Genomic DNA, 25132 nt, shown 5'->3' with positions numbered 1-25132 from the left:
TGGAGGGAATAGTAGAGAGGCCAGTGACTTACAGAGGACAGCAGAGCTCACAAATGTTGGGCTATTAGAGTAAATCACAGCCTTTGCACAAGAAAACTGCAATGATTGACAGGTGAGTGCCTGAAGGGCAATCTTTGGTTGGTTGCCACAGGGATTTGGTCTGGCCTCCTGACATCTTCTCTCCCATGGGTAACCTTAATGAAAACACACTTCCTGTTTCACTGGGCACTGAAGTGTTGTTAGTCTTGACATTCCTGCCCTCCCTCATAACTACACTATGCACCATTTTGACTGGGAGGAAGTACTCAGCTATTTCTTGACAAGGTGACCTGACGAGCCGCTGTTTGCTCTATGCCTTCACTTCAACTATTAAGTGGAACTGGGCCTAAAATCAACAGTAATCACTGACATTTACATAGTTTGATGTGTGAAAAAGGTGGATACTGGATCTCCGTGAAGTGCCATAGTCAAGATATTTGAGCTAGATTAGATTTTATAACACAACACTCAATACAGAGAGTGATTATTGGTACATTTAGACGATAACAAAAAGTGAGGAAGCTTAATAACTAAATCTGCTGTCCCTATAGATTCACAGACCTACATGTGGAACCCTTCACTTTGCCTCTGGCTGCTGTCCCAGCTGTCTAAATTCATCTCACTTAGTTTTCTCACTTCCCTGGATGAGGGAGTGTAAAGTAAAGATCTTTGTATTTCCTGGCTTTCTTTTCAGTAAAGCCAATGGACTTAATCATGCCAGCAGGGCCCCCTTCCCCACAGAGCATCAATGACTCGTTACCCATGATAACACGGCAGGACCCCGGCTGACTGAGGAGATGCCTGAATTAAAATCCGGCTTCCATGGAAACAGGCTCAGCAGCTCACGGTGCTGCATCACCTCTGAACTCTCGTCTTTCTCTCGGAGCACTGTGACAAGTGCTCTGAAGTGGAGCTGGAGATGGACGGCAGGAGAGAGAAAGGAACAATAAAGCTGCATTCTTTCACAAAGGAGACTTAAGTCCATTTTATGAGCCTGCCACATATTCTTAAGTATGAAAAGAGGCCACTGTTACTTCTGTAGAGGACCTTTAGAATTGATGAAAGAGCTTCATGGAGGTATTCAAAGAGAAGTATCTGCATTGAGCTGATGGGGAGTCCATCCATACCTTTATTACTCTATATGTGGGCAGCAGTCAGCAAGTAAACCCACGTAACACAGAAACCAAGCCTTTCCTGCCAAATCACTCCCTCTCCCTTCCTTCCAAGAATAGCCTCAATAGTTACATTTTCCTTCTGCTCTTGATTAAGTATATATCAAATATTCATGGCTGTGGAAACGTGTAACAATGACTTTTTGGGAGCCTGGTGAGTGTCTAATGTATTCAGACCATACAAGACGTTCAGATGACTGAATTCATGTGCTATTTCAGAAACCTCACTCGCAGTATTTCAGTCCTCCAAGGCCAAAGTTCCATTGGTAATGGTCGCAAAGGAGAGCCAAAATAAATGCCTGCTTCTTATTTTCTTTGTGTGTGTGTGTGTGTGTGTGTGTGTGTGTGTGTGTGTGTGTGTGCGTGTGTGTGTGTGTGTGTATTCCACAACTCAGGGTCTATCTGTCCACCAGAAAATCAATGTATCAAGTGTGAATAACCTGTCAGAAATAAGAGCTAGGATACCCCTGACTCAACGCCAAATATGAAAACCTCTGTGATGACTGATGAGAACTGTTTCATATGTTCAGTTATGAAAAGTCGCTGCATCATCACAGGAGCAATCCTGATTATTCAGCATAATGTTTAGTTTTCAGGGCAACAGTACCCGCAGAAAGCCAACAAAGACTCAAAACCACTTAAATGGAATCACAGAATGTCATTACTGTGGTGAACCACTGTGAAAACCTATAATGTAAATCATCTGAAATCTGGGAAGACAAAGAGGGAACACAAGACTGATGCTGGACAACATCAAATAGCACAGTTCCACTTTGTAATCTGAGATCAAAACTAATTGTGATTGACTTACTTTGGTCTCCAGAACGTGGGCTTCGTAGCTCTGAGAATGTGTGTGTGTGTGTGTGTGTGTGTGTGTAGATGGTGATAGCCCCCTGCACTTTGTAATGTGCACAAGCTTGCTGTGATGAACCTAAATGACAGATTAACTCTTTTGTTCTGGTTTAAAAAGAGGAAGCACAAAGTCCTTCCTCCCGTTCATCAGCGGTGAATCTTCCTCTGCCAGCTGGTCAGCCACAATCACACTGTTCCCTCTACAGAGTAGATGAATGGACTTTCAGTGCTCAGTTGAGTTGTTGGCAGCATGTTATCATGTGCGCCTGTGCATGCTGACGTGTTAATGTCCTTGCTGGTACTCTGACATGTGAGCATGCATGTGGAAATGCAGGGATGCGACAATATAGCACATGCAAAGCCAGCGCAGCATGTGTGTCCTGCTCGTCTTTTACATGAAAGAATAGCTTTGGAACTCTGCCACACAGCACAATGTCCATCACATACAGTCCACATGATTTAACAAAAGTGCTGTAAGAGCATGGGTTTTATGGCTCAGCCACAGCCTGCCATCCTGCCAGCCTCTCCCTCGCTAGGCAAAGGCCTGTAAAGGAACCACAGAGTGAGCTGACAGCACACTGGAGGCCTGACAGCAACCCACTGGATCCAACCCCGACAAACCTCAACAGCTCTTCTTCCTCTGCCTTCACCCTCTCTCATTCTCTCTTATTTTTTTTTGTCTTAGAGTGGGTGAAATATGACAGATCTTCCCTTCAACGGCTGCTACATATTTCTGCAGATTCATATGTAACCACAGACTTAGCCCATCTGCTTTTTCCGAGGATTTTTCTCTGGCGGGCTTATGTGAGAAAAGGCCTGACAAACACAGATGAAAAAGCAGCATTTAGTTTCGTCCTTTTTTTCCCCACTGAGGCAGCTGTGTTTGAGTTGAGGAAAAAAAGGAAGAAAAACAACTTGTGGAATGGAACTGTTGTCTTTTTGTGTAGCCATGAGGTAAGTGTGAGTAATTAAAGAAACTGAAAAAGTGCCTCGGTACACACACACAAAATTCAACTCAATCATAGACGGAAAAGTAAGCAGAGAAAACAATCACTGCTCTTAGTTAGAATACAGAAAATGATGCATGCAGGGAGAATAGTAAACAATCTGTTCATGCTTTTTCTTTTAGACCAGGTGAATTGCCACAAATAGCACACATCATAGTCAAAATTCAACTTCATTTGTCTCATTCGTTGAATAGATGGCTAGTTCTGTGATGGGTAACTACATTAAAATAACACTGATTCTACTTGACCACACACCGCTGCATACTTTTATCCAGACTGCAAATGCTATTAATGTTGACAAGTCTCCTATATACCCTTCATTGTACATCTGGGTTGCCACAGTAACTCCATATCTCAGAAAGCATAGATGTGTCATGATTGGAGCCCAGCTGAGTCTTTAATCGTTGCACTGAGCCGATCCGGGATTGACAGAGAGACCTCAGACAGGCGACAGAATCACCAATACCATATGTCTGTTACAGCAACACTATCAGACTGAAGCCTGGATTGTATAAGGAGAGTCTGCAGAGTGCCAGTCCCAAACTTTCGTCCATTTAGCCTGTCAGCACTTTCAGCTGGGATAAATGCTGTGCAGTTCCACTCACTTAACTCGGCTTTTCCAGGTCAATCACAAGCCTTTACAGAGTTCAGTCCCTACACCCCCAACTCAGAAAAATAAAAAAACACCAACCCCCCACCCATCAAACCACCCTTTCATCCTCTATTTATGTTCCTGCAATCTCAACTGAGCCTTTTCAAATGCAGCTATAACAGTGTTCTACTGTAGGGCGGGGAGGAAGTAGAGCAGGGAGGAGATATTGGCTGAGCCAAGGTAACACAGGGACACAACTGGTGTTATTCTTTTTTTCCCCTCGGCAGATAATTACAATTTTCTCTCCTCTGACCATATTGCAGCGATTGGCCGATGTTCAGGAAATACCCAAACAGCTTAAATAGCCCAGGCAGTGGTGGAAAAGTGTCCTTATCTGTGCGCTGGACTGTGTCAGATTTATTCAGTGTTATTTCATTACAACTTCTGAAATGAGCTAGAGTTCAAAACTGAGGAAAATTCTGCAATCACAGTTTTCACCTTTTTATGGGGCTTAAAAGAACAGAACGAAAGACTGGCATTACCAAAAAATATAATACATGCTAGCAAATACATATGCCAAATATACAGTTATGTAAGAGTTGAACATTTTAGTCAATATATACTCTTTTAAAAATCACACCAGAAATGATGGTGACATTTCAGCATAAGCCAACCACAAAAAGTCAGTGAAGCTCTTCACATAAACCTCTTTTCAGAGCAGCCAGTTTATTGGATTTGAGGCGAGAACTTTTGGCTGAGCTTAGTATGGATAATCACAAGTGCCAGCATTTCTATGGGAAATATGTATAAGCGCATATTAGAACGTACCTCTTCAAACAAGTAATCTAATTACCCTGACAACTAATATACTGGCTCAGTGAAATGCCTTTTGAACCTTACCTCAGCGGATGGGATGCCTTCAGGTGGGCGACATTGGAGCAACACTTCCTGTTCAAGCGACACTTCCTTCCCAAGAGGTTCCTGGTCAAACGTCTTCCTCAAGTCTACAGTGAACAGACAGAAGCACATTGTGTATCAGTATTTACCTGTATCTCATTGACCGGTAAATGTGAGGGCTGTTTTGAGATCCATTTTTAATATTAAATGCTGAGTCAATCAATAACAGTATTGGTATACTAATAAATCATCAAAAAAAAGGTTAGGCAGGGTAACTCATCAATAATATTTGACCCAGTGCAAAAGCAATAAACAACAGTGTGTATTTAAATGTTAGAGACAGTAACTGGTATTTATGCTTTCTTTCTATCTGCCCCCCACTTTCAGCACACAAAACCTGCCTGAGGCAGATGGAGGGGAGATAGGGAGAAGGGGATCGCTCACCCTCCAATGAAAAAGCAATATTTTTGTGGTGTGAGCGCCCTGATGGAGTGGTGCAGGGCAGGGACAGTGGAGCTGACAGGGCAGGATTACTGAAGGTGTCATGCTACACTGGAACCCGAAGCCCATTAGACATATATCATCACCTGCTGCACAGCCTGAGACAGGAGCATGGGACATCATGCACAACAACAGAGGGAGAGGGCAGGAGAGGACTTAATGTGGAGTTACAGTACTACTTGGGAACTTTGGAGTTACTGAAGCATCAAATCTACGATCAAACCTCCAAACTCCACTGATACCATTTCCACAGCCTTTGCAATATTCTTGGCGCACACACTCTTTAGCCTTTTTACTGACACATTTAATCTAAAGCGGTAACCACATCCACCACAGCGTGCTCTAAAATAACATGTTTTTCCTATCCAGCAATTCTACATACATTTGAATTTACTTTTCAAATGTGTCAATAAGGGCGTATAGGGACACGTGCATAAACACGTACTCTCTTCCACAGTCTGTAATCTGCAAGAAGAGAATAAAGAATGTGACATGAAATGCACTCTGCAGCTATGTCACCATTAAACCAAGCTAGTCCTGCTTACAAAGGCAAGAATGACTGAAGAGGGAGAACCAAGTTGGAAATGATATCGGTGCTATAACTACAAGCCTTTAAGAGTTGAACTAAGCGAGAAATATACCTGTTGAAAGGCTGTGTGAGATAAAGAGCTACTATTTTTAATCAATCAGCTCTAACAACACTGCGAACATTTTGCAGTGCTGGGAGTCTGTGTCTACTTTTACTTCTAATCTCTACCTTTCTGATAACAATATATTTCATCAGTCACTCTTTTCCTACCTACACCTGACTGTGTCCATGGAAACAAAACCAGAAATGACCCCAGTTCAATCTGTGGAAAGGATACGGCAATTCTTCCTCACAGAATGCTGTTAAAATATGGACTGCTATTGACATTGTGTGCTAACATAAAAAAGACATTTATTATATTAGATAGCTCCACAACAGCATATTGCTCCTGAATTCAGGTTTTAGCTGCAAGTATACTGCAGACTGAAAGCCCCAGCAGATGTGCAGTGACACAGATTGTATGGCAGAATTTGTACTTCAGAACATAATAACTCACATAATAAGCCTAATGCTCTTGGGTAAAACGGTTGTAGAAGTGTAATAGGCTACCCTACCCACATCTAACATAGTAAACGACTGTTCTTCAATGTCTGGGGGAGATTGAAATATGTGTATGAATGGATATGTAAGGACAGAGCATTCTCACTATGGTTTCTCATTGGCATCATCACCCTAAAATCTGATCAAACCCAATGGAGGTTCAATTTACCGATTTCATCACTTGCTTTCTTTTAGTTCAATAGCTATTACATAATAGCATTACATTACATTACATTATACTGAAACAGAGACATTTCAGCTTACTGTTTCACATCCCCTCAAGGAGAAAACTAGATCATATTCTTATTACAGAATACATGATCAGGCTACACCCAGAAGCTTTAAAGAATACCTATAGTCATTTTAAGGTTCATTTTTTATTTGGAAAAAAATGAACCTTAAAATAACAAATTCAATGAGAGCCCTTATCCCAATTCAACCTGAGAGTATGCATGTCCACGGGGGAAAATGCCATAACTCCACAAATGTCCATGTATTATAAAAGCTGAAAGGGTGAGTGTTGAACTGAAAGCAATTTCCGTAAAAGTCGGGTATGAAATTAAAAGAGGGAATGACTGGAGGGGCATATTCTGGGACATAGCTTTATGGAATCTGATCCAAGGACAAACAGTTTTTCTTAGGAGGTAAAAGGAAAGGACAGGACAGGAAAAAGAAGGTAGCAAACTATGTCTCAAAAGGGTGCTGTCATTTGAAGTTGTACGAGTTACTTTACTGTTGCTATGATGCCAGAGCTACAATGTAGGGATAGATCCAGTTCAAACTGCCTCCGAAAGATAAAAGAAGATGCAGTCACAGTATGACAGGTGAGGAGGAGAATCCGGCACACCTTCTCCTACACTGTGACACACTTTATGATATACGGCACTATATATGCACTATAGTCAAATCCAATAAATTAATATTTGATTCCTCCAGTGTACAGTATTTCAGCATGTCAGTGGACCATAATGCCTCGCGCTTACTGGTGGTAATGTCCATGATAAGGTCCATAGCAGGTTCTGGTTTGGCCCAAACATGTTTTACAATGGAGGATAGTGTGTTTGACTTTACAGCCACATAACCTAACTGAAGTCAAGCAATGGGAATGAAACATGTACATACATGCAGAGGGTCACAAAATGCAAAATAATTTTCTTCTTTTTAAATTCTTTTAGTTTCAAACCAGAGCCTGTGACTGCCTCAACTACCACCCAGTGGATGCATTATAGTAAGGAACATAAAAATTGCTGAATAGCTGATTAGTATTAATAGCATAGGCCAGTGTTTGTGAGTTCATGTGAAATATTCATGTTTTTATTACTCACACGTCTTGTAGCAGATCAACTACAGCTTGTTAAACTAAAATTAAACACCCAGAGCTTGTATTGGGTTTTTTTTTATCATGATTTGCAAACCTCTGGCATTGCTGTTGATGAAACACAGTAAGTAGCATGCAAGTGATTCTTTTTGCATTGCATATTCTACTGGATGCGGGTTTAAATTATGCTTCCCCCTCTGGAGTCTCTCCTCTCCTCACTTCGCCTGAATGGTACTGCGGGACACTCAAGGGTGTGGGACCAGCTGAGTCGACATTCCTGTGGGAGTCACACCATTCCCTCCTCGGCAGAGAAACACCTCCCACCTCGCTCGCCCTCAGAAGGATACACATATGACAACCATTACCTTAACCTTATGTTTGGCTACTTGATGCTTTATTACACCAGCCTTACGGGTCAGAAACACTTTCTTTCTTGCTTAGTAAATCATCTGGTACTGGTCCAGACCTAGATTAGGAACGACAATGAAGACTTACCAAGTTTGAGCTTTAATCATTAGTAAAGTCAGTAGTAATATAGTTGAGGTTTTACGCATTATGTTGTACTCTTTAAATTACAAGCCCTCAAACAAACAATCAAAGGAGAAAATCAATTTCCAGCTTTCTCAGTAAACTTTACCCTCTGACAAAGGCATTTCAGTTGATTTGATTCATTTATTTAATTTGCTTCTGTGCACATACTTTTATTGCCTCTCTTTGGCAAGCCATGCCTGCTCCCCAAACATAGAGGCCAATCAAAATGTTTTTGTTGAGGTCACATGAAGAAAAAGGCAATCACAGGAAATTTACACATTCTCTCTTGCTCCAAAGGGCACACAGAAACTCTGACAATACTGAAAATACTTTTAGCCAGACCAGCCTTTTTGCAAGTCTGAAAGCCGGTTCTTCAACACAACAACCTCTTAACTCGCCAGCGCTGGCTCTGACTCATCGTCTGATTAAACTGTATATGTTTAGATGATGGGAGAGGAGAGGAAAACAAGCCCAGTTTCCATTAGCCTAACGGGATCTGGCTCTGACAAGAAGCCTGCCTGGAGAGAGAGCCCAGTAGAGGAGCTAATCCATTCAGCAGAAGTTAATGGGAGGGGAAGAGGGGTCCATTGTGATTTGAGGGATAGGTTAGTGCTGGAAGGCTGCTCATCATGGGTGATTATAGGAGGTGGAGCAGCGGGAGTGGGCTCGGTGGGAGACTGAGAGGCATGATTCTGATTCACCACACTAGTATAACAGAAGCAGTAATGAGAACAGCGACTGCTGTTTGAAAAAGAGAGAATACATTGAATCCAAAGAGAGACTGTACGGAAAACAGGGGGAGAGTGTAAGAGAGAGAGAGTTAGGAAGACAGCGACATAAAGATGCAGAGACAGAAAATGAGAATTAGGTGAGATAAAAATTTAGAGGGACAGGTATATGATTGCTAAGTGCCTCTAAATGGAGTAGATCATTTGAAAAACCATGGATATTGACTCCGTACTGTGCTACTCTGCTGTACTGTCTAGTGGAGATGAAATCATTCAGACAGTGGCAGTGGAGTAGCCAGCCAAACATTAAGCTCAAGTGATATCCCCATCCAGCCCTATCTAGTAGTGATAACAATATATTTGATGCAGACTACAACACACGCTGCAAGTGGGTGTTGCATATTTTTTTTGTCTGTTTGCCACAAATCAAAACACAAACAGCAAAGCTGGATGGGACCCGTCAGTCACAATGCCTTGAAATGACTTTGACAGGAGTTGAAAGTACGATGATCTAGCTGAAACTATAAAGAAACCCCTTCAGGTGGAATTTTGACAACAATATGTAAGCAGTTGTGTTATGTAATAAGTGTTGTGTTGCAGAAGCATTGCCTTGATGTCACAACTATACTCTTACAACAATTGCTTTCCTCACCGTGTTCTCTGGGGTTTCATTACTTTTCAGATTTTGATTGGCAGATCCTTTGGGGAACAGTTAAAAATGAGACCCAAACTTTAGAGGCAACAGAATGTTTCTCATTACTTGGAAACAAATGTGTTGTGCTTTTCAGTAGGAGGCCAAACACACAGGCAGAGAACAGATGAGGACCACCTACAGGAAAAAGAGGGAACATTGGCATAAACATGTGCCGTAGCCTCTCTACTGTGTATACACTGCTGCCGCTCTACGCTTCCTTTGCACTGCTTCTCCAGGTGTATACTGTACACAAGGAAAAACTGATTCAGGTTCTGCAGGCTTTTTACCAACTCAAGTTCAAAGGGACACTTGAGTCCCATGTTAGTAAAACCCTTTTTTTTCACCGCTTCTATCTCCAGAATCTATAAATCTGTCACAATACATGTCGGTCTGTGAGACGCAGTCACTTGGCAGCCGAAAGATTTTGTTTGGAGAGGAATACAAAGATGAGAGAGAAGATAAAGACTGAGTAATGGGATGAGGAGTGGGATGAGAATACTCACAGGCAATGCGGACATGGGCTTTGCGGCTCTTGGTGGTCCCCGCGGAGCTCCAGGCCACACACTGACACCAGAAGTCCTCCGGCCCAAACAGCTCCTCCACCTGCTGCCGAGTGATCTCTATGCTTGCCTCTCTCACTACCAGGCCTGTGAGGGAGGATAGAAATGATTGAAAGGGAGACAGAGAAAGCATGGAAGGAGAGAGGACAAGGATGGCAATAAGAGATATGGAAAAGAGGAAAAAATGAGGGAAAGGAAATGGGGGAAGGAGAATGACAGAAAGTATTAATACATAAACAGAGATCATCAGAATAAGTGAAAATGAGGAACTAAAACAGACCAAAATGAATCAGTTGATATTACATACACTGCGTTCATACAAAACACATCAAAATGTTGTATTCTCTCACCTGGGAGAGGTCGATGCTAATGTCAGCACTAGATCCCATCAAACAAATCAGTACAATTTACATCAGTCACATCATATACTTTGACAATGGGTATTTCTTTGTGTGTCAGTCTGGCACCGATTCTAAAGCCAAAGCGTTGAGCTGTTTGGGACTGGGCCCTGTGGGGGAGGATTCTCAGCGTCATGGCTAACACAATCCTGTTTGCTAACTCCTCTGATTACTGCTCATCTGGGTGCCAGGACGCAAACAAACAAATCATCCCCAAAACAAATGCCTCTACCCACAGCTGCCCCTCTAGAGCAGATTACGCAGCTCCTACAGTGAGTGTATGTCTGTATATGTGTATGTGTGAAAGCATCCCAATCGAGTGCATGCATATATGTGTGGATTATGCAGTGCAAAGCATTCATTGAAGCTACAGATTCTTGCCGTGCAGTATCATGCCTTATTACAGCTCAATCCGTCATCCTTTTTTGATTGAATAGGCTATTTGTGAAGACAATGGTGGTATCATGAAGTCCTTATAAAAAAAATGAAATTTACTAGACAGATTGCATATTTCAGGCATATGAGACAATTAACGCTTGAGTATCTGAACCCAATATTAGCAGGGTTGATTCTAATAGAAGAGTTATATATGTTATATGTGTTAAGACAGTCCCTATAGTTCCAGGGGGGTGCTGCTGGCCTGCAGAACAATTTCAATACCCATGGAATCATGTTGGAAACACTTAACAGACACATCGACTCAATAGTTCTGCAGATTTTTCAGAAGAACATTCATGGATATCTCATGCCACCTCGTCCCCAAAATTCTGCTCTATTAGGTTTAAATATGGGGGTTGTGCAGCCCACTGGAAAAAAAAGTTAAGTTGATGTCATTTTCCATGAACTGTCATGTTCATGTACCTGGTCAGCAATAATGTGAAAGTGGACTGAGACATTTAACTTATGCCCAGTTCCTTCATGAAGGGCCTTTTGTGTGCCTAGGAAACATTTCCTATGCCATTACACCTCCATCACCAGCCTGTACCATTACCACCAGGAAGGATGCATCCACAGATTTATGTTGTTTGTCTGCCCCATTCAGATTCTGTCATCAGTATTACAAACCACCATTTGTCAGAGGCCGGTGGTTTTTCCCCGCACTCTTTAGTCACCCAGTTTTGGTGATTTCCTCTGTTGCTGTTTTTCATTGTTAGCTGACAGAATGATAGAAACTGGGAGTCTTCTGTTACAGTTGTAGTACATCCAATTCAAGGTTTAATGAGTTGTGCACACTATTCTTGTACTGAGATTCTTGTACTGAGTGGTTATGTGCAATGCCTGTCTGTAACATTGACCAAATGTTGCAATAAGACGGCCGCTGTCTGGATATGTCAAAAAGCTTTGAGTCATTATCACGTGGATCTCTAGTATGAACAATCTGTTTACATGAACAGGGATGTGTACATCTTATTACTGTTAGAGATATGTTTTTTGCACATTCTAATGGCTAATGTTTAGAAATATAAAAAAATATATATAGTATATATAGTTTTCTCTCCAACATCCCAAACACTCCTTCCTTAGTGCACATCATTGCCTGCTAATTCAAAATGAATGGTGAGACTGGTGTCTGTTAACGAGACACAAATTAAAAGGGCTGCACAGAGTGCATGGCAAATCAAACAGGGGACAGTTGTGGAATTAATGATGAAGCCATGTCGTCAAAAGGCCAAATGTACTAAGTACTAATATAGTACAAAACTGTAGCTATTCAACTATTCAACTTGCCTTTATTTAAGCATGGCATCTCTTTCCTCCAGTTTTTGATATTGGAAAACAATTGGCAGCAGAAGGAAGCTTTAAACAACTACGGATACCACAAATAACAACAACAAGAAAAGATTCTACAGCTTCTTGTGTTAGGGCTAATGAGTAGCTAGCTAACATGTTGTCAAAGGTTGACATGAAGAAACTTTCAGCTGCTAATAAAAGGAAGCATAATTGTCTTTCTCTTCAGTGGGTGTGATCTTTGTAGTCTGTCAGATGTACTCTACTAGATTACTAAAAGTTGTACTAAATAAGAGGTAGAGCATGTTTCTACCGTACCACAGTAGGGCAAACACAGCTACAGTAATACAGACTATTGTTAGTGTTAAACTTAACTTAATCAAACTTCCTCATTGTTTTTTTGGGGTGTTATTTATTTCTTTCTAACTTATCTCACTTATGGGATACCATGTGTTGTTGATGTGACATCATTCTCTTGCGCTGCCTTGAAATTGTGTCATAGATCATTGACTCATCTGCGCCACAATGTCCATTCAATCGTTAACCTAATCTTTGCCTGATCTAATTCATTACATAGTGATTCACTACCTACTGAACTAGAGATAAAATGGACCAATCAAAGACACACTGTGAACCTTTGCCAGTAACCGAAAAAAATCAGTGTAGATAAAATTCTGGCTATAATCTGGTGGGCAATTTTGGATACCTTTATACCCTGATGTTAGGAAATGACCATTGCTTTGTTCCTTTAATTTCTCATTTCATTCAGTTTAGGGTTCATCCAGTCTTCTCTGTCATGTATATTATTGTGACGAAGACATTGAGACAGAGAAGAGTCTGTATCATTAAGCATACAAATGATTATAACTGCTGTATTGCTCCAATGGAAGAGAAATCTTGATCAATAATCATTGATATAGCAATTTCTGTCCGCATGAGACTGACGTATCTTAGTAATCAATGTATTTGTCTCACTCTGCTTATGTGTATGTTAATAACCATTACCTTTTTACCTTCATGGTATAAGGCTCAGGATCTATTCTGCAGTTCAAGTAGGTTTATGCAGTAGGTGTCTGAATTTCTAGTTGAATGAAAAATGCAAAGAGACTGGATGGTTAAAAAATGAACATGCCATTTTACTTCAGGTTCAGTGCATTCACACAGCCTCCTTGTTCTGGCACACACACTAAGCACAGCAACATCCCACACACCAGCTTAGCTCTCATGTAAAATTTACGCAGTGTGCCGACAGGCAGACGAACAGCCATGTGTGTTGTGTGCGCATTTCCTCCTGCGTGGACGTGTATGTCCACATGCATGAGTGAGTACAAGGGTGTGTGTCTGTGGTTGTCTGTACTGTATGCCAATGTGTTTGTCTGAGAGGATGTGCATTGCTAGTTTGAGGGTGTCAAGGATGGATGTGATGGATGTGAGAACATCACAGACAGAGTAGCAGAGGGAAAATCAATAGTGGAAACAATAAGTAGATATGAATTCTCTGAGGGTGTCAAACACGCGCCAAAATCAGTTAATTTTTTCTGTCTGCACTCTGAAACAGACTGTTTCTGAAGAAGCATCTATAGCGGTGAATTGTCTCTCTGATGTTCTTTAGAATAAGCCCTCTGCACCGTAAGATAGCCTAAAGTGATGATGATGACTAGCTATAAGTCTACTTTAAGAGTCATTCATGACTTCATAGCTATTAATAAAGCAGGATTAAACTCTACCTGACGTGTTGCACTTGAAACACATCAGAAGGATCACTCTGGCAGAAGAGCAGGGCTCTGAACTGAGCCTGCTGACCTCATCCAGTGACTTCATGTGTTTGCTCACCTACCAGCTCTTAGTACACTGTGTTACACTGGTAACAACAAAGTAAAACAGACACAGACCTCCACTCAATTTGTAATCAAGAGGGGCAAAGCAAGTGTGGCCCATGTCAGGACCAGTGATGAGGGTGCTACTTCACACCCGTCAATTTGGCCATTAGCGTTAGAAATGATCCTACAATAGGTCCCATTAATAGCTGGCTGAAGTAGGGCGCCTCATTTGACATGATTCATTATTAATGTGGTCATTAAAGTGAGTTAGCCTAGCTCCTTAGTATTAGCACTGGCTAACATTATTGATCAGACCAGTCAGGCAGATTAGGAGGCATTGGTCATTGAAGAAGAACTGAAGGAGTAGGGAGGGGGGTAAGTGCTCTGATTATCTGGCCAGATGAAGAGCACTCCCATTTGATCTTCTCGCTCATATCTCAGAGAGAGTGACAAGCCGTCTCTAGTGTATATCACACTAGCTGCGTCTACTTATAATTAATTTGCTGCTCATTTGCTCAGATCAATGCTCCTTTTGCTCACAGCAGACTATTACCTGCCCTCAACACTGGGAGGCAAATGCTACAGTGTTCAGGTGACAGCAGGGTGAGTATCTGGAGCTAAATCATCACTGTGGAGAAGGTCATTTGTAAAAAAAACAAATTGCTATCACACTTTGTTCCATCATCAATTTTTCGTACACGTGATCTGAATGTATGGCTTCTTTTCATGTGTGTCTCCATTACTTCACGCAAAAATGGTCGGAGTTCAAATCAGAGTGGTTCATGGTCACATGTTCACACAAATAAAACTTGACTTCCCTACTCCCTACTGCTCCCCAGCTGAACTTAAACAACAAAACAACAGGTGCAACGACGATCCATTCTGCCAACTGTGTAAATGTAACTTCTTTCTTTTTTGTTGTTTCTGTTTCTGGACAAGCACATATTTCCTCTGCTGTTTTATTGTGTTAACTGGCTGCTGCTCTTAGGATAATCACTTGCAATCAAATGGTCTATTATTTTGTACGTGTAATCACCTGCTCTTTAGAAAAACAATGATTTCTAATTACACCACTTGAGATGAAAATCAGTTTTATGTACTGTATGTACTGTACGTCACATCCATTGGATTAAAAAGCCTTTGGACAGAACATATAACCTGCGTGAGGTCTTCTGAAAAGCCACAGCGGAGAGCTGCAGGTGAGTTGTTTCATGCAGTGAAGAACATTGTGCAGGGAAAGGCCATCAGTGAGTCAAGCCCCATATTGCTGAATACATGGCAACTACTGATGCTTTTAGCAGGTAGTTGTTTTTATGACGCAAACATCTCAAAGATGATTGTTATTTGCGTCAAACAGTGCCTATAAATACCCCCCTTTGAAAGCTTCCATGTTTTATTGTATTACAACATTGAATCAAAGTAGATTTAATGTGGCTTTTCTGACTCTGATCAACAGAAAAATACTTTCATGTCAAAGTGAAGACAGACCTCTACAAAGTGAAATATAAAATACAAAATATTGTTTGGATAAGTATTCACCCCCTTCCAGTCAGTACTTAGTAGATGCAGTGTGCAGTGGACAAATGGTAACTCACTAAAAGTTGTAATTTCCAGATACAAGCGTATCACTTTGTAGAGATCTGTTTTCACTTTGACATTAAAGGGTCTTTTTCAGTTGATCAGTGTCATAAAAGCCACATTAAATCTACTTTGATTCAATGTTGTAAGACAATAAAACATGATAACTTCCAAAGGGGGTGAATACTTTTTATTGGCACCGTATTTCTCCCTTGATGAGACGAAAATACTGTATAAAAGGCACTTTTATTCAAACTTGAAAAAACCCCAGTGCCCAATCCTACTGTTGTCAAGCACAAACAAACACACACACAAACAAATGGCTCTACAATGTTGTTCCTGTGTATGTATATGAAGTGGACAGCACCTTAGTTGTCATATGAGCATGTCAAACATCTGGATGCAGGCTGTAACCTAAATGAACACTAACATGAGCAGTTTCTGTCCTCAGTCTCTTGCTGTCTCTTAATCTCATTATCTCTCATTTCGTCTTATTTTCATAACATCATAAGTTCTCACCAACATGAAAGTGAGACAGAGGCAGGACGAGAGAAAACGAGAAACACAGGGAGGAGGGGAGGGCAGAGAGGCAGAGATCCAATTTCTTCAGGCTACACTATCAGTGGTATTGACCAGGCTGGCCAGTTTCTATCGGTGCCCCTTTTCTGTCAATCTTGGGAAATCAGAGAGCAATGGAGTGGGTTGAGAGAGGCTACACACATCCACTGCTGGGCTCTAGTAGTGTTGTGTGTGTGTGGGGTGCAAGAGCATAAATGAATGAATATCTGTGCAGTAAATAGCCTCTGGATATGGCTGTGTAGAGTGGATGCGTGTATGATGTGTGGGTTGTTTTCCATGTTGATGCTTTTAGCACAAAACCTTCTGACACAAAGTCTAAGAGCCACTGCTCCCTTCAACCTCTTCTTTGTCATAATCATAACCATGAAACACATCCTAAGATCTGTGTATTCTTCTTAAAGTACACTAGGTCAAAATGAAAGAATTTCAGGTTGTTTTTTCAACCTTTTTATATTTGTGCTGGATGCAACACTCTTCTTGTGTCTGTGTATCTGCTTTTGTGTTTTGTATTTGGCTGCAACAATGCAGTGCTTTTCCTTGAGAGGCATTTTTATTATATACCTCCAATACAAAATGCAAGAGAAGGCTTGCTGAACCTTGAAGTGTATGTAACAGCGTGCTGCTTACGTGCCTAAACATTCACATTTAGAGAAGAGAAGGCGTAGCTGCCAGTGTGTCTGTGTGTGAGCATGCAGACATGTGTGTTGCAAAACAATGGGATGAAAAGGGTAAATGTGATGTGATTGGTACCTGTGGGCGACAGAAAGAACTCAATTTCCAATACAGCAGCTGAATGCAGCCAATCAGTGCTGGGCTGTTGTGTGTAATGGCTCTGGTGCCTTCGGGGGCTGAATTCTGTCAAAAACAACCCTGCTGGAGCTTCACTACCTTTACTTCCTCTAGATGCTTACAAACATGTACATAAACACACACCTACACACCCAAAGGCACAGAAGTGGTGGTGCTAGAATGCCAAAAGAAATTAAGTTTTCTGCAGATAAGGTGATGCTACTAGTCGATCAAATAAACTGGCTTGTAAGATTAATAAGCAGACAACCATTGTGTTTATGTTTGTACACACATTTTTGTGAGCATATGTGTATGATTGTTTTGATCAACTCTACCTGCTACAAAATACTTCTTATTCAGAGGGTGGAAGTCATGGTATACAAAGTGCAAGACTTTGCATCCTACATCTAATGTGGTAGGTTTAGGCTACTCACACACTTGGCTAGGGAAAGTTGGTTGGTTTTTGTTAAATATAAAAAAGTTAATGCATCCCGTGTCATGCTTCAAGTTAATATTGTCTTTTTAAATATTTAACCAATATAATAATCTTTTACTAATCCTAAACCAACTGCTTTTGCGCTGCTTTTCTCGAAAACATGACCATAAAAACATTAATTATGTTTTAGTTGCCAGGAGTGGATATTGTAGGGAACACAAATAAAATACGTTTAGTAGAAATATTTTGCAGTGGCAATGTACAGTTTCCAGGTATGTTCAAGATGAATGTTTCCTTGGTGCACACTTGAATGTGTATGTAGCTGATCCGTTCACTGACCAGAGTTCTCGTCTACCCGCTCCTCCACAGTGTGCTCCTTCTGGTGAACCCACTCGCTGTTGCACTTGAAATAGATCTGGGTGGCCGGAGTGGCCTTGCAGTACAGGTTGACAGGCTTGTTCTTGACTATGTAGGCCTCCTCCGGTTCCATCAAAAACACGGGCAGCGGCTCGGGTGGGTCTGAAGGGAAGGTTTCCGGCAGATCACCGAGACCAATGAAGTCGTCCTCCACTGTGAAGAGAGAGATAGCAACAAGATGGAGGGAGGCACAGATGGAAGGAAAGATGAAGGGAGGGAGAAGTTGAGAACAGAGGCAGAAAGCCCAAGAAAGAGAGAGAAAGGATGGGTTGGGAGAGAAAGGAAAGCAGACAAGAGACAGTGGGACAGTGTATTATAACCACAGTCTTTGCATGGGATTATCCATTTGCACAGCACACAGTGAAATCCCTATCATTTGATATTTTGGAATGTTTACACAAGTGTATTTTAGAGCGCAGGAAATTCTGGGATTCCTCTCAGGCAATAAGGCTGCATGGATTTACAGAAGCAGGGCCTTGCTTGGTCTAACCACAACCAGCTACTGCTGAGAACTGAGAGAGAGGCAGAGCCAATAATGAGAAGCAGAGTTCAGAGGTTGACTCTGAGGAACTGAAGTTATAAGCTGATCTCTCTCTGTCTCCCATTTTCTCTCTTGCTCTCTCTCTTTCTCTTTGCTTTTGTCTCTCTCTCTCTCTCTCTCTCTCTCTCACACACACACACTAGCTTACAGACACATGCAGCAGATCTAATGACCTCAGGCTTTTGGCCCAGTTTGTGCCATTCCTCGGATACTTCTGCAGTAGACAGATACGCTTCCCTGTAATTACAACTCCCTTTCATCTCCCTGTCTTAAATCACATACACACAACTGCATGTGCATGTGCACTCGCTCACACACAAACATGAACGAATTCTCACAGTGCCACAAAACATCGCAAGCACACAAATATATGGGCACACACACCCCATGAGCGAGCGCGGCTAACTTTCTAACTCTTTGAAGAGAGGAGGATGAAGCCTATTCGCCACCCCATTTGTCACCTCCAGAACTGTTCTATTCTTACCATCGAACCGGTAGACATCAATTATTCACAAGTGTGAAAGAAAGAAGGCAGAGTAATAGAGACAGAGATACAGTGGGAAACAGAAGGTGAGAGAGAGAGAGAGAGAGAGAGAGAGAAAGAGACGCTGAAAGTAACTCAGCTAGACAGACATAGATTGAGACATCGAAATGGAGTTGGGCAGACAAACAGAAACATAGCAAAGGAGGACAGAAACAGGAAGGCAGACTGTTGGGATAACAAAAGAGTTTATCAGCCCATCAGTAATTCTTCCATGTCCTTCTATCTACCCGCCTCCCTGTCCTGTGTGGACACGCTGGAGCCTTGTTGTCTGACAGAGGTTTCCTCCTGGATGCTTCGGGAGCACTAAATAATGTCTTGGCTGAGCAGATATCTCCCCACGATGTCTCTCTAATGTTATCTCTCCCTCCATACCTGCCACAGATTGAAGCTGATTGCTAGGAAATGAAAGGGCAGGGGGGGAGCCAATCAGAAAATGACCAAAGCCATCCTCATTGTGGGGGAGGAGAGGTTTGTCTATTATGAAAGTGTGGGTGTGTGTATGATGCTGGGTAATGCTCTTTTAGTATGTTTGTGTGACTGCTTCTCATCAGAAAAAAAGTTCCAACTAGCTTCACTCTTTCCTTGGCTCCTAATCTGCTGCTAATTGAGTAGAGGCAATAAAGTCTCAAGTGACCTCTGACATTTAAGAGTAACCGCCTGTTTGTGTTTGTGTGGGTGCACTGAAGAGCTGGAACAAGATCATTAGCTGTTTTGATCAGCTTTCATCTTCTGCTGTCTAAACAAGAACAAACATTGAGACGTGGTCGAGCTTTTCATCCTTTATGTCTTCATGTAGGTGATGACTCTTTAATGTAGAAGTCTATGTCAGCAGACCTTGGCTTAGTCTGTTCTTTTCTGCTCCATAGTCCCCAGTCCACCCACATCCTCAGCCAGGGGACCCTGACCCAGAAACAGGCAAAGAGAGCCAAGGAAACTCATTAAAGATTGTGTTAGCCTTCTTTCACCCTCCATTCCCATTATCTCTCCATCTCTCTCTCTCTCTCTCTCTCTCTCTCTCTCTCTCTCTCTCCCTCCTGGCTCGCTCGCTCTGTCGAACTGTGAGGTAGAGAGATCTGAAACAGCCATGAAAGCGTTGCTCCCTTACACACAGAGAGAGACGCTCGCCTTGTATGCTCACACACATACACCCGCGCAAGCATTAATGCGCACAGAGTCACACACAAACTCGCTCACAGATATTCGAATTCATCAACTTCCTCAGTGCGAGAAATAATAAATTCAAGTGAATGGAACTAGCCCTCCAGTGAAAAATCAGCCCAGAAATGAAAAAAGACACCACATGACTAAATGAAAGGCCCTGACGCTTACCAATCACGCTGCCCCCCCCACCCACCCCACAAAACCCAACACCCAGCATCTCAGCACCTCCCTCCTCCCTCCCTGCTGAACAGAATACTGAGAGCAACAAGAAGCTCAAAGAGAAAACATTACTTTTTTCTGGCTCCCACTCCCACTGGCTCCATTCATATGCAATGAGAAGACAGTATAAAATAGTTTAGAGGTTTCGGCATCCCCATGTTCAAAATGATGCAATCTTTGTAGATACACACAGATATGGTGGGTATAATCACAAACCAAGAAGTACTCAAGAAGTGCAGAACATATTACTATACTACTACAGATCAAATATGCATTACAAAATACTTAAATAAATTAATAAATACTTTCCCCCCTTTTTTAGTCTCATATCCCTTTAAGAAGAATATTAATACAGCATGCCTCCACTGTTTGATATGCAATATGGATTTTTCCAAGCATTTGTAATGCTGTGGCTTGATTTTAATCAGAAAATTTCTAAATTGCCTCCATATTGAGTGTTTAAAATTTAATGAAATATGTCCTCGCAGCACTTTTATTCAAATTGTATTTTGCTCTGTAATTGGGTGAGTTTTCCTAATTTATATTGTAAGTCTTATTAGTGAATATTTTAATACTCAAATTGAATATTAGTTGAATTTTATATCAGTTCCACATCCCAACTACAAAAAGTTTTGCAGATAAATGAGCTACATATTGCCCTCAAAATAAAGTTAATGAATGAATAAAATTTGCCTTGTTGCATTGTCAATGAATTCATCAGGTAGAGGACAAAGTGGTCTGAAAAAAGCTATTTAAAAGAAGGTCAAGAATTAAAATGAATCCAAGCTTAACAAGTGGGAGTGAAGAGAGGTATGAGAGGGTCTTGGCAGTAAGCCCCTCTCTGGCTTGAGTTGACTCCAATTGCTGAGGGAGTGGAGCAATATTAGGAAATGATTACATTTTGGACACGAGCAAATCAAAGTCAAACCATAACACTGGCACAGCGACATATTAAAGCACAGTCACCGAGATGAGACATAAACCAAGTTCCAAAAGAAATGTGCACAAAGAGGCACATCTTAAAAAAAGAGTATCTGTGTTACATAAATGCATAAAGTGTTACATAGAGAAGTGCGCAACACCCACACCAGACACAAACAAACAGAAAATCAAATGTATGGGGTTAGAATGCACCCTGTTGCAGTTTGGCCTATTCAGTATGTGGTAAACAGCTCGCCAAGACCCAAATGGCCTGTTCAATTAGCCAAAGCCCAAGTTTCTTACGTTCATCACTTCTTCTACAAGTTTATATTGACATTATTTTCCTTTAATGTTGTCTGGGTGACCATCACCATCCTGAACTGTAGACACAACAGGGGCATAATGACTAGCTTACATCAATAGTTTCCATTGATAATGAGCACTGGATGGCTATATAAAGAATCATCCAGCAAATGCAGTTCAAGTATACCTTAAAAAGAGCTACAGTAGTACCTCCTGAAGCATTAATACTGGACCATCAATACCATAGTCACATTAATGAGGTCTTTTGTGCTGAGAACAGAGAGAACTGATGACATGACATTCACAGCACATTAGACATAAGAGTCAGTGTCCAGGCTACGATGGCTTCAGCTGCTCCTCTATCACCTTTTCACAAATGCACTTCAGACCATAAATGCTCCAGTAATTTTACATGTTGACGTCATGTCAAGTCCATTTTCCATGAAAGATGCTCTGGAAACTTGCCAACTCAAGACCTAGAAAGATTTCTATAGATTTCGCCAGAGTGAGCAAAAATAGCGTTTCGACGGCACACACAAGATTATTATGTACTGAGTCACCAACAACGTGAGTCCATCTATGTTGTTACACTGGAGACAGGGTCCCCCAGCCAAATCACAGGGGGAAAAAAATCTTCAATAAGGTGTGTTTTACTGACATTGGTGTTGGAGTTGGACCACTGAAGGTGCAGTAGAGGAATAAGGAACAAGGAACCTACTGTATGAGCAACCCTGTCTCATAACCATAAAGCTTAATCATGGTTTAGGTGCTATAAGCAAATATTGTATTGTAAGTGAATATCATAGCAAAAACAAATTAAATATGTTGTCAGTGAATGTTTTGCAACTTGGCAGTTTCCTCATTATATTGATAAAAAAAAAAAAAAACAACATAATTTGGATGACATTGTGTTTCCCTCAAAATGTATTTGCTTTTTCAAATTAGTAGTATATAAATGTAATTTATAGTAGGGTTGATACATAAATGCACAATGACAAAACTTTGCATATTTTACATGAAAATCTTTTATAACCAAATACAACTAATATATCAACACATAGCTTCTACAAGCATTTGTTATTAAACAGACAGAAATTGAGCACAAACTGTAGCCTGACTGTGTCTATATGTGGCTCATATCTACATTGGGTGCATTCTTTTTTATAATGCAAAAACCAAAAGTTTAAAGCTTTAACATCTTAGTGGTGGCAAAGCAATAATTAGAAGTTAAGAGATATAGAGACACAGAGAGACAGTTATATGTGAAATTGATAAAATTGCATTTAAACATTATGCACTCTCTGTATGCTGTATATACTGTATATACAGCACTATAGTGGATCTTCCTGTACTGTGCACATATGCTGAATATCTGTAAGACTATTTCTTATATATCATATATTGTGAGTGTCTGCGATAACAGCTTTTGAATGCTGGGCTCTGACACCACTGTGCAAGATAAGCTCTCTCTATTCTATCTGTACTCACGCAGATTTATTGTCCCGAGGAAAGCACTGTATCAGTGGGGCCAATGTTTCCCTTCAATCAGGGGAGAGTCAAGCTGAACAAGGATGAACACTGGCATAAATCTTCTCCCTCTTCATTCCTGTTACTATTTGTCCTCTTCACCCTCCTCTCTTTCCCTCTTGCCTTCTCCCTTTCACTTTTTCTTTCCGCTCATCCATTTCACCGTTCATATATACATTCCCGCTCCAGATAGAGAAAAAGATTGGTAAGCGGTTGTCTAGATAGGCAGACGACAGGGAGTTTTACTAGGCAATGTTTTGCGCTGCCGCAATGGGGAAGGACAAGAGGTGGTTTGTAGCTGAGTGGTCAAGCAGAATAATAAACCACTCAGCTGTCATGTCAATTGAAGCAGGATAAATAGACTGTCAATCAGATATACCTATAAATGTGCTTTGAGCACACCTACCCATTATATTGAGTGAACATTAATCAATGGTAACGGCTTCTTTTAGTCAATACTTGTTAGTATTGGACCCATACATCCCAGTGGTTTAAATCAATATGTGTGGCTGTTGTTTTAAAAGGAAAATCCTTTAGAAGCTCCATGAGAAACAGGCGAAGTGAGCACAGGCTTCCTTCCACTCTAATGTCTCTTTCCAGCCAAGTGCTTTATATACACTAATGTGTCTACACACATTGTCCGCAGGGCCCCATCTAACGCTTGGCTGCAGCAGGTATTTATTGATTACTGTTAAGGGCCAGTGACCCCTCCCTCGCTCTGTCCTATCTGAGCCTCTCTGCCGGGGCGTGCTAAGCACACTCATATTTCATCTCCAGGGAATCCTGCCATCACACGGCCTAGCAGGGGAGGAGAAGTCAAGAAAAACAAGCAGGCATTCCCAAAAGTTAAAAGTCAGGGGGCTCCCACATTAACCTCCCAATCAGTTCACAGCTCATGGTCTTTCCATTACAGGCCAGAATCACAATGACCTGGGGAGAGCCCATGCACACTAAAGCCACCAAGTAGACCAAATGAATAATTCAATCAGAGCATTGGAGAGAGGCCCAGTTCATGGGTCTTATCTTTACCAGAGTATGTGATGTAATTGAAAAAATTTATCTGCACAAATTGATCTAGCCCATTGCAGTAAAGTGCAAACAAACAGCTGAGACTGAGCAGTTACAGGACTGAGAAGTGGGCCGGGAGATAAGCATTTCAAACCTATCAACTAAGAAATGGACATTCACGCGATAAACAGTACACTGTCTTTTCGCTTCCCCCTTTCATCCCTCTCTTGTGGTGACCTTAGGTTATTAAGTAGACAGTAAAATTAGTCTTTAGTCATTAAGTTGTATTATCAGTTTCAGAGCACAGTACCATTTCTCTCTTCGTACAGCCAGTCATGTCTTTCTCATTGGGGGTGTTTACATGTTCTCTCTGGTCCTTATCCCTGACCTTCACTTGGTCCACTCTGGCTGCTCTCTGGCAGGAGGCAGCTGGTGGTTGCCAGGGTCATGCTAGGCCTTGGCCACTGTCTGTCCAGTCACATCACAGAGCCAGGAAAGGCAAGGTCAAAGCATCATGATAATTAAGGCTCATCATTTTCCCTTCTCTTTTTTTTTGTTTTTTTTGTTTTACCAATTTGCATCCCCCCAAATACATCAAAAGGATAAAAATAGAAGTTTATATTGATTTTCATCCAGATTGTATGTAACCACATATGTAAATGTGGCTTTGTTTTGTGCTGTCCCAGTAATAAAGGTCCTCTTGAAGACAAAGACTGGTCAGATATTTCTTCGGGTATTAGAAATAAAATGGAAATGAGCTGCAGGAAATGTTCCAAATTCCATCTAAGAAAAATCTATACATGAAAAAGTGCGTGTTTGCACTGGATATGGCATTTTCAAAACCAGATTTTCACCCATTTTCTGATACTCAAACACAAACATAAACACAAACTAATCTGCATTCTTTTAATTAAAGGAAAATAATTAGTGCAGGTCATGGGATAACCAAAGGTGCTCCTTCTTCAATCCATGACTGAGTGATCTTTATAAAATGTGCAAATAGCGCCAAAGTCAACACTATCAACTGGTTAAAATGAACAAGAGCAAGATATTTAAAGTATATGTGTGGAGACCAATTTTATTTATTTATTCATTCTCATTTTGGGATCTTGTACTTTTATCAATCTTAATCACATTCATCAC

At 41.2% G+C, this 25132-nt stretch overlaps 1 protein-coding gene across 1 annotated transcript in view; it reads right to left on the bottom strand.

Annotated features, from left to right (window-relative positions):
- The window catches only part of unc5cb (unc-5 netrin receptor Cb), a 104821-nt gene that overhangs the window by 28255 nt on the left and 51434 nt on the right, over positions 1 to 25132 (bottom strand). The window contains exons 2-4 of the mRNA XM_070924306.1: positions 17688 to 17918; positions 9964 to 10107; positions 4563 to 4666 (exon numbers count right to left, since the gene is read on the bottom strand). Coding sequence (XP_070780407.1) covers positions 4563 to 4666; positions 9964 to 10107; positions 17688 to 17918 — 479 coding nt within the window. The remainder of the gene's footprint in view (positions 1 to 4562; positions 4667 to 9963; positions 10108 to 17687; positions 17919 to 25132) is intronic.

This window comes from Enoplosus armatus, chromosome 18 (assembly GCF_043641665.1).
Source record: "Enoplosus armatus isolate fEnoArm2 chromosome 18, fEnoArm2.hap1, whole genome shotgun sequence".
Classification (NCBI taxonomy): Eukaryota; Metazoa; Chordata; class Actinopteri; order Centrarchiformes; family Enoplosidae; genus Enoplosus; species Enoplosus armatus.
This window is presented reverse-complemented; position numbering and strand designations above follow the sequence as displayed.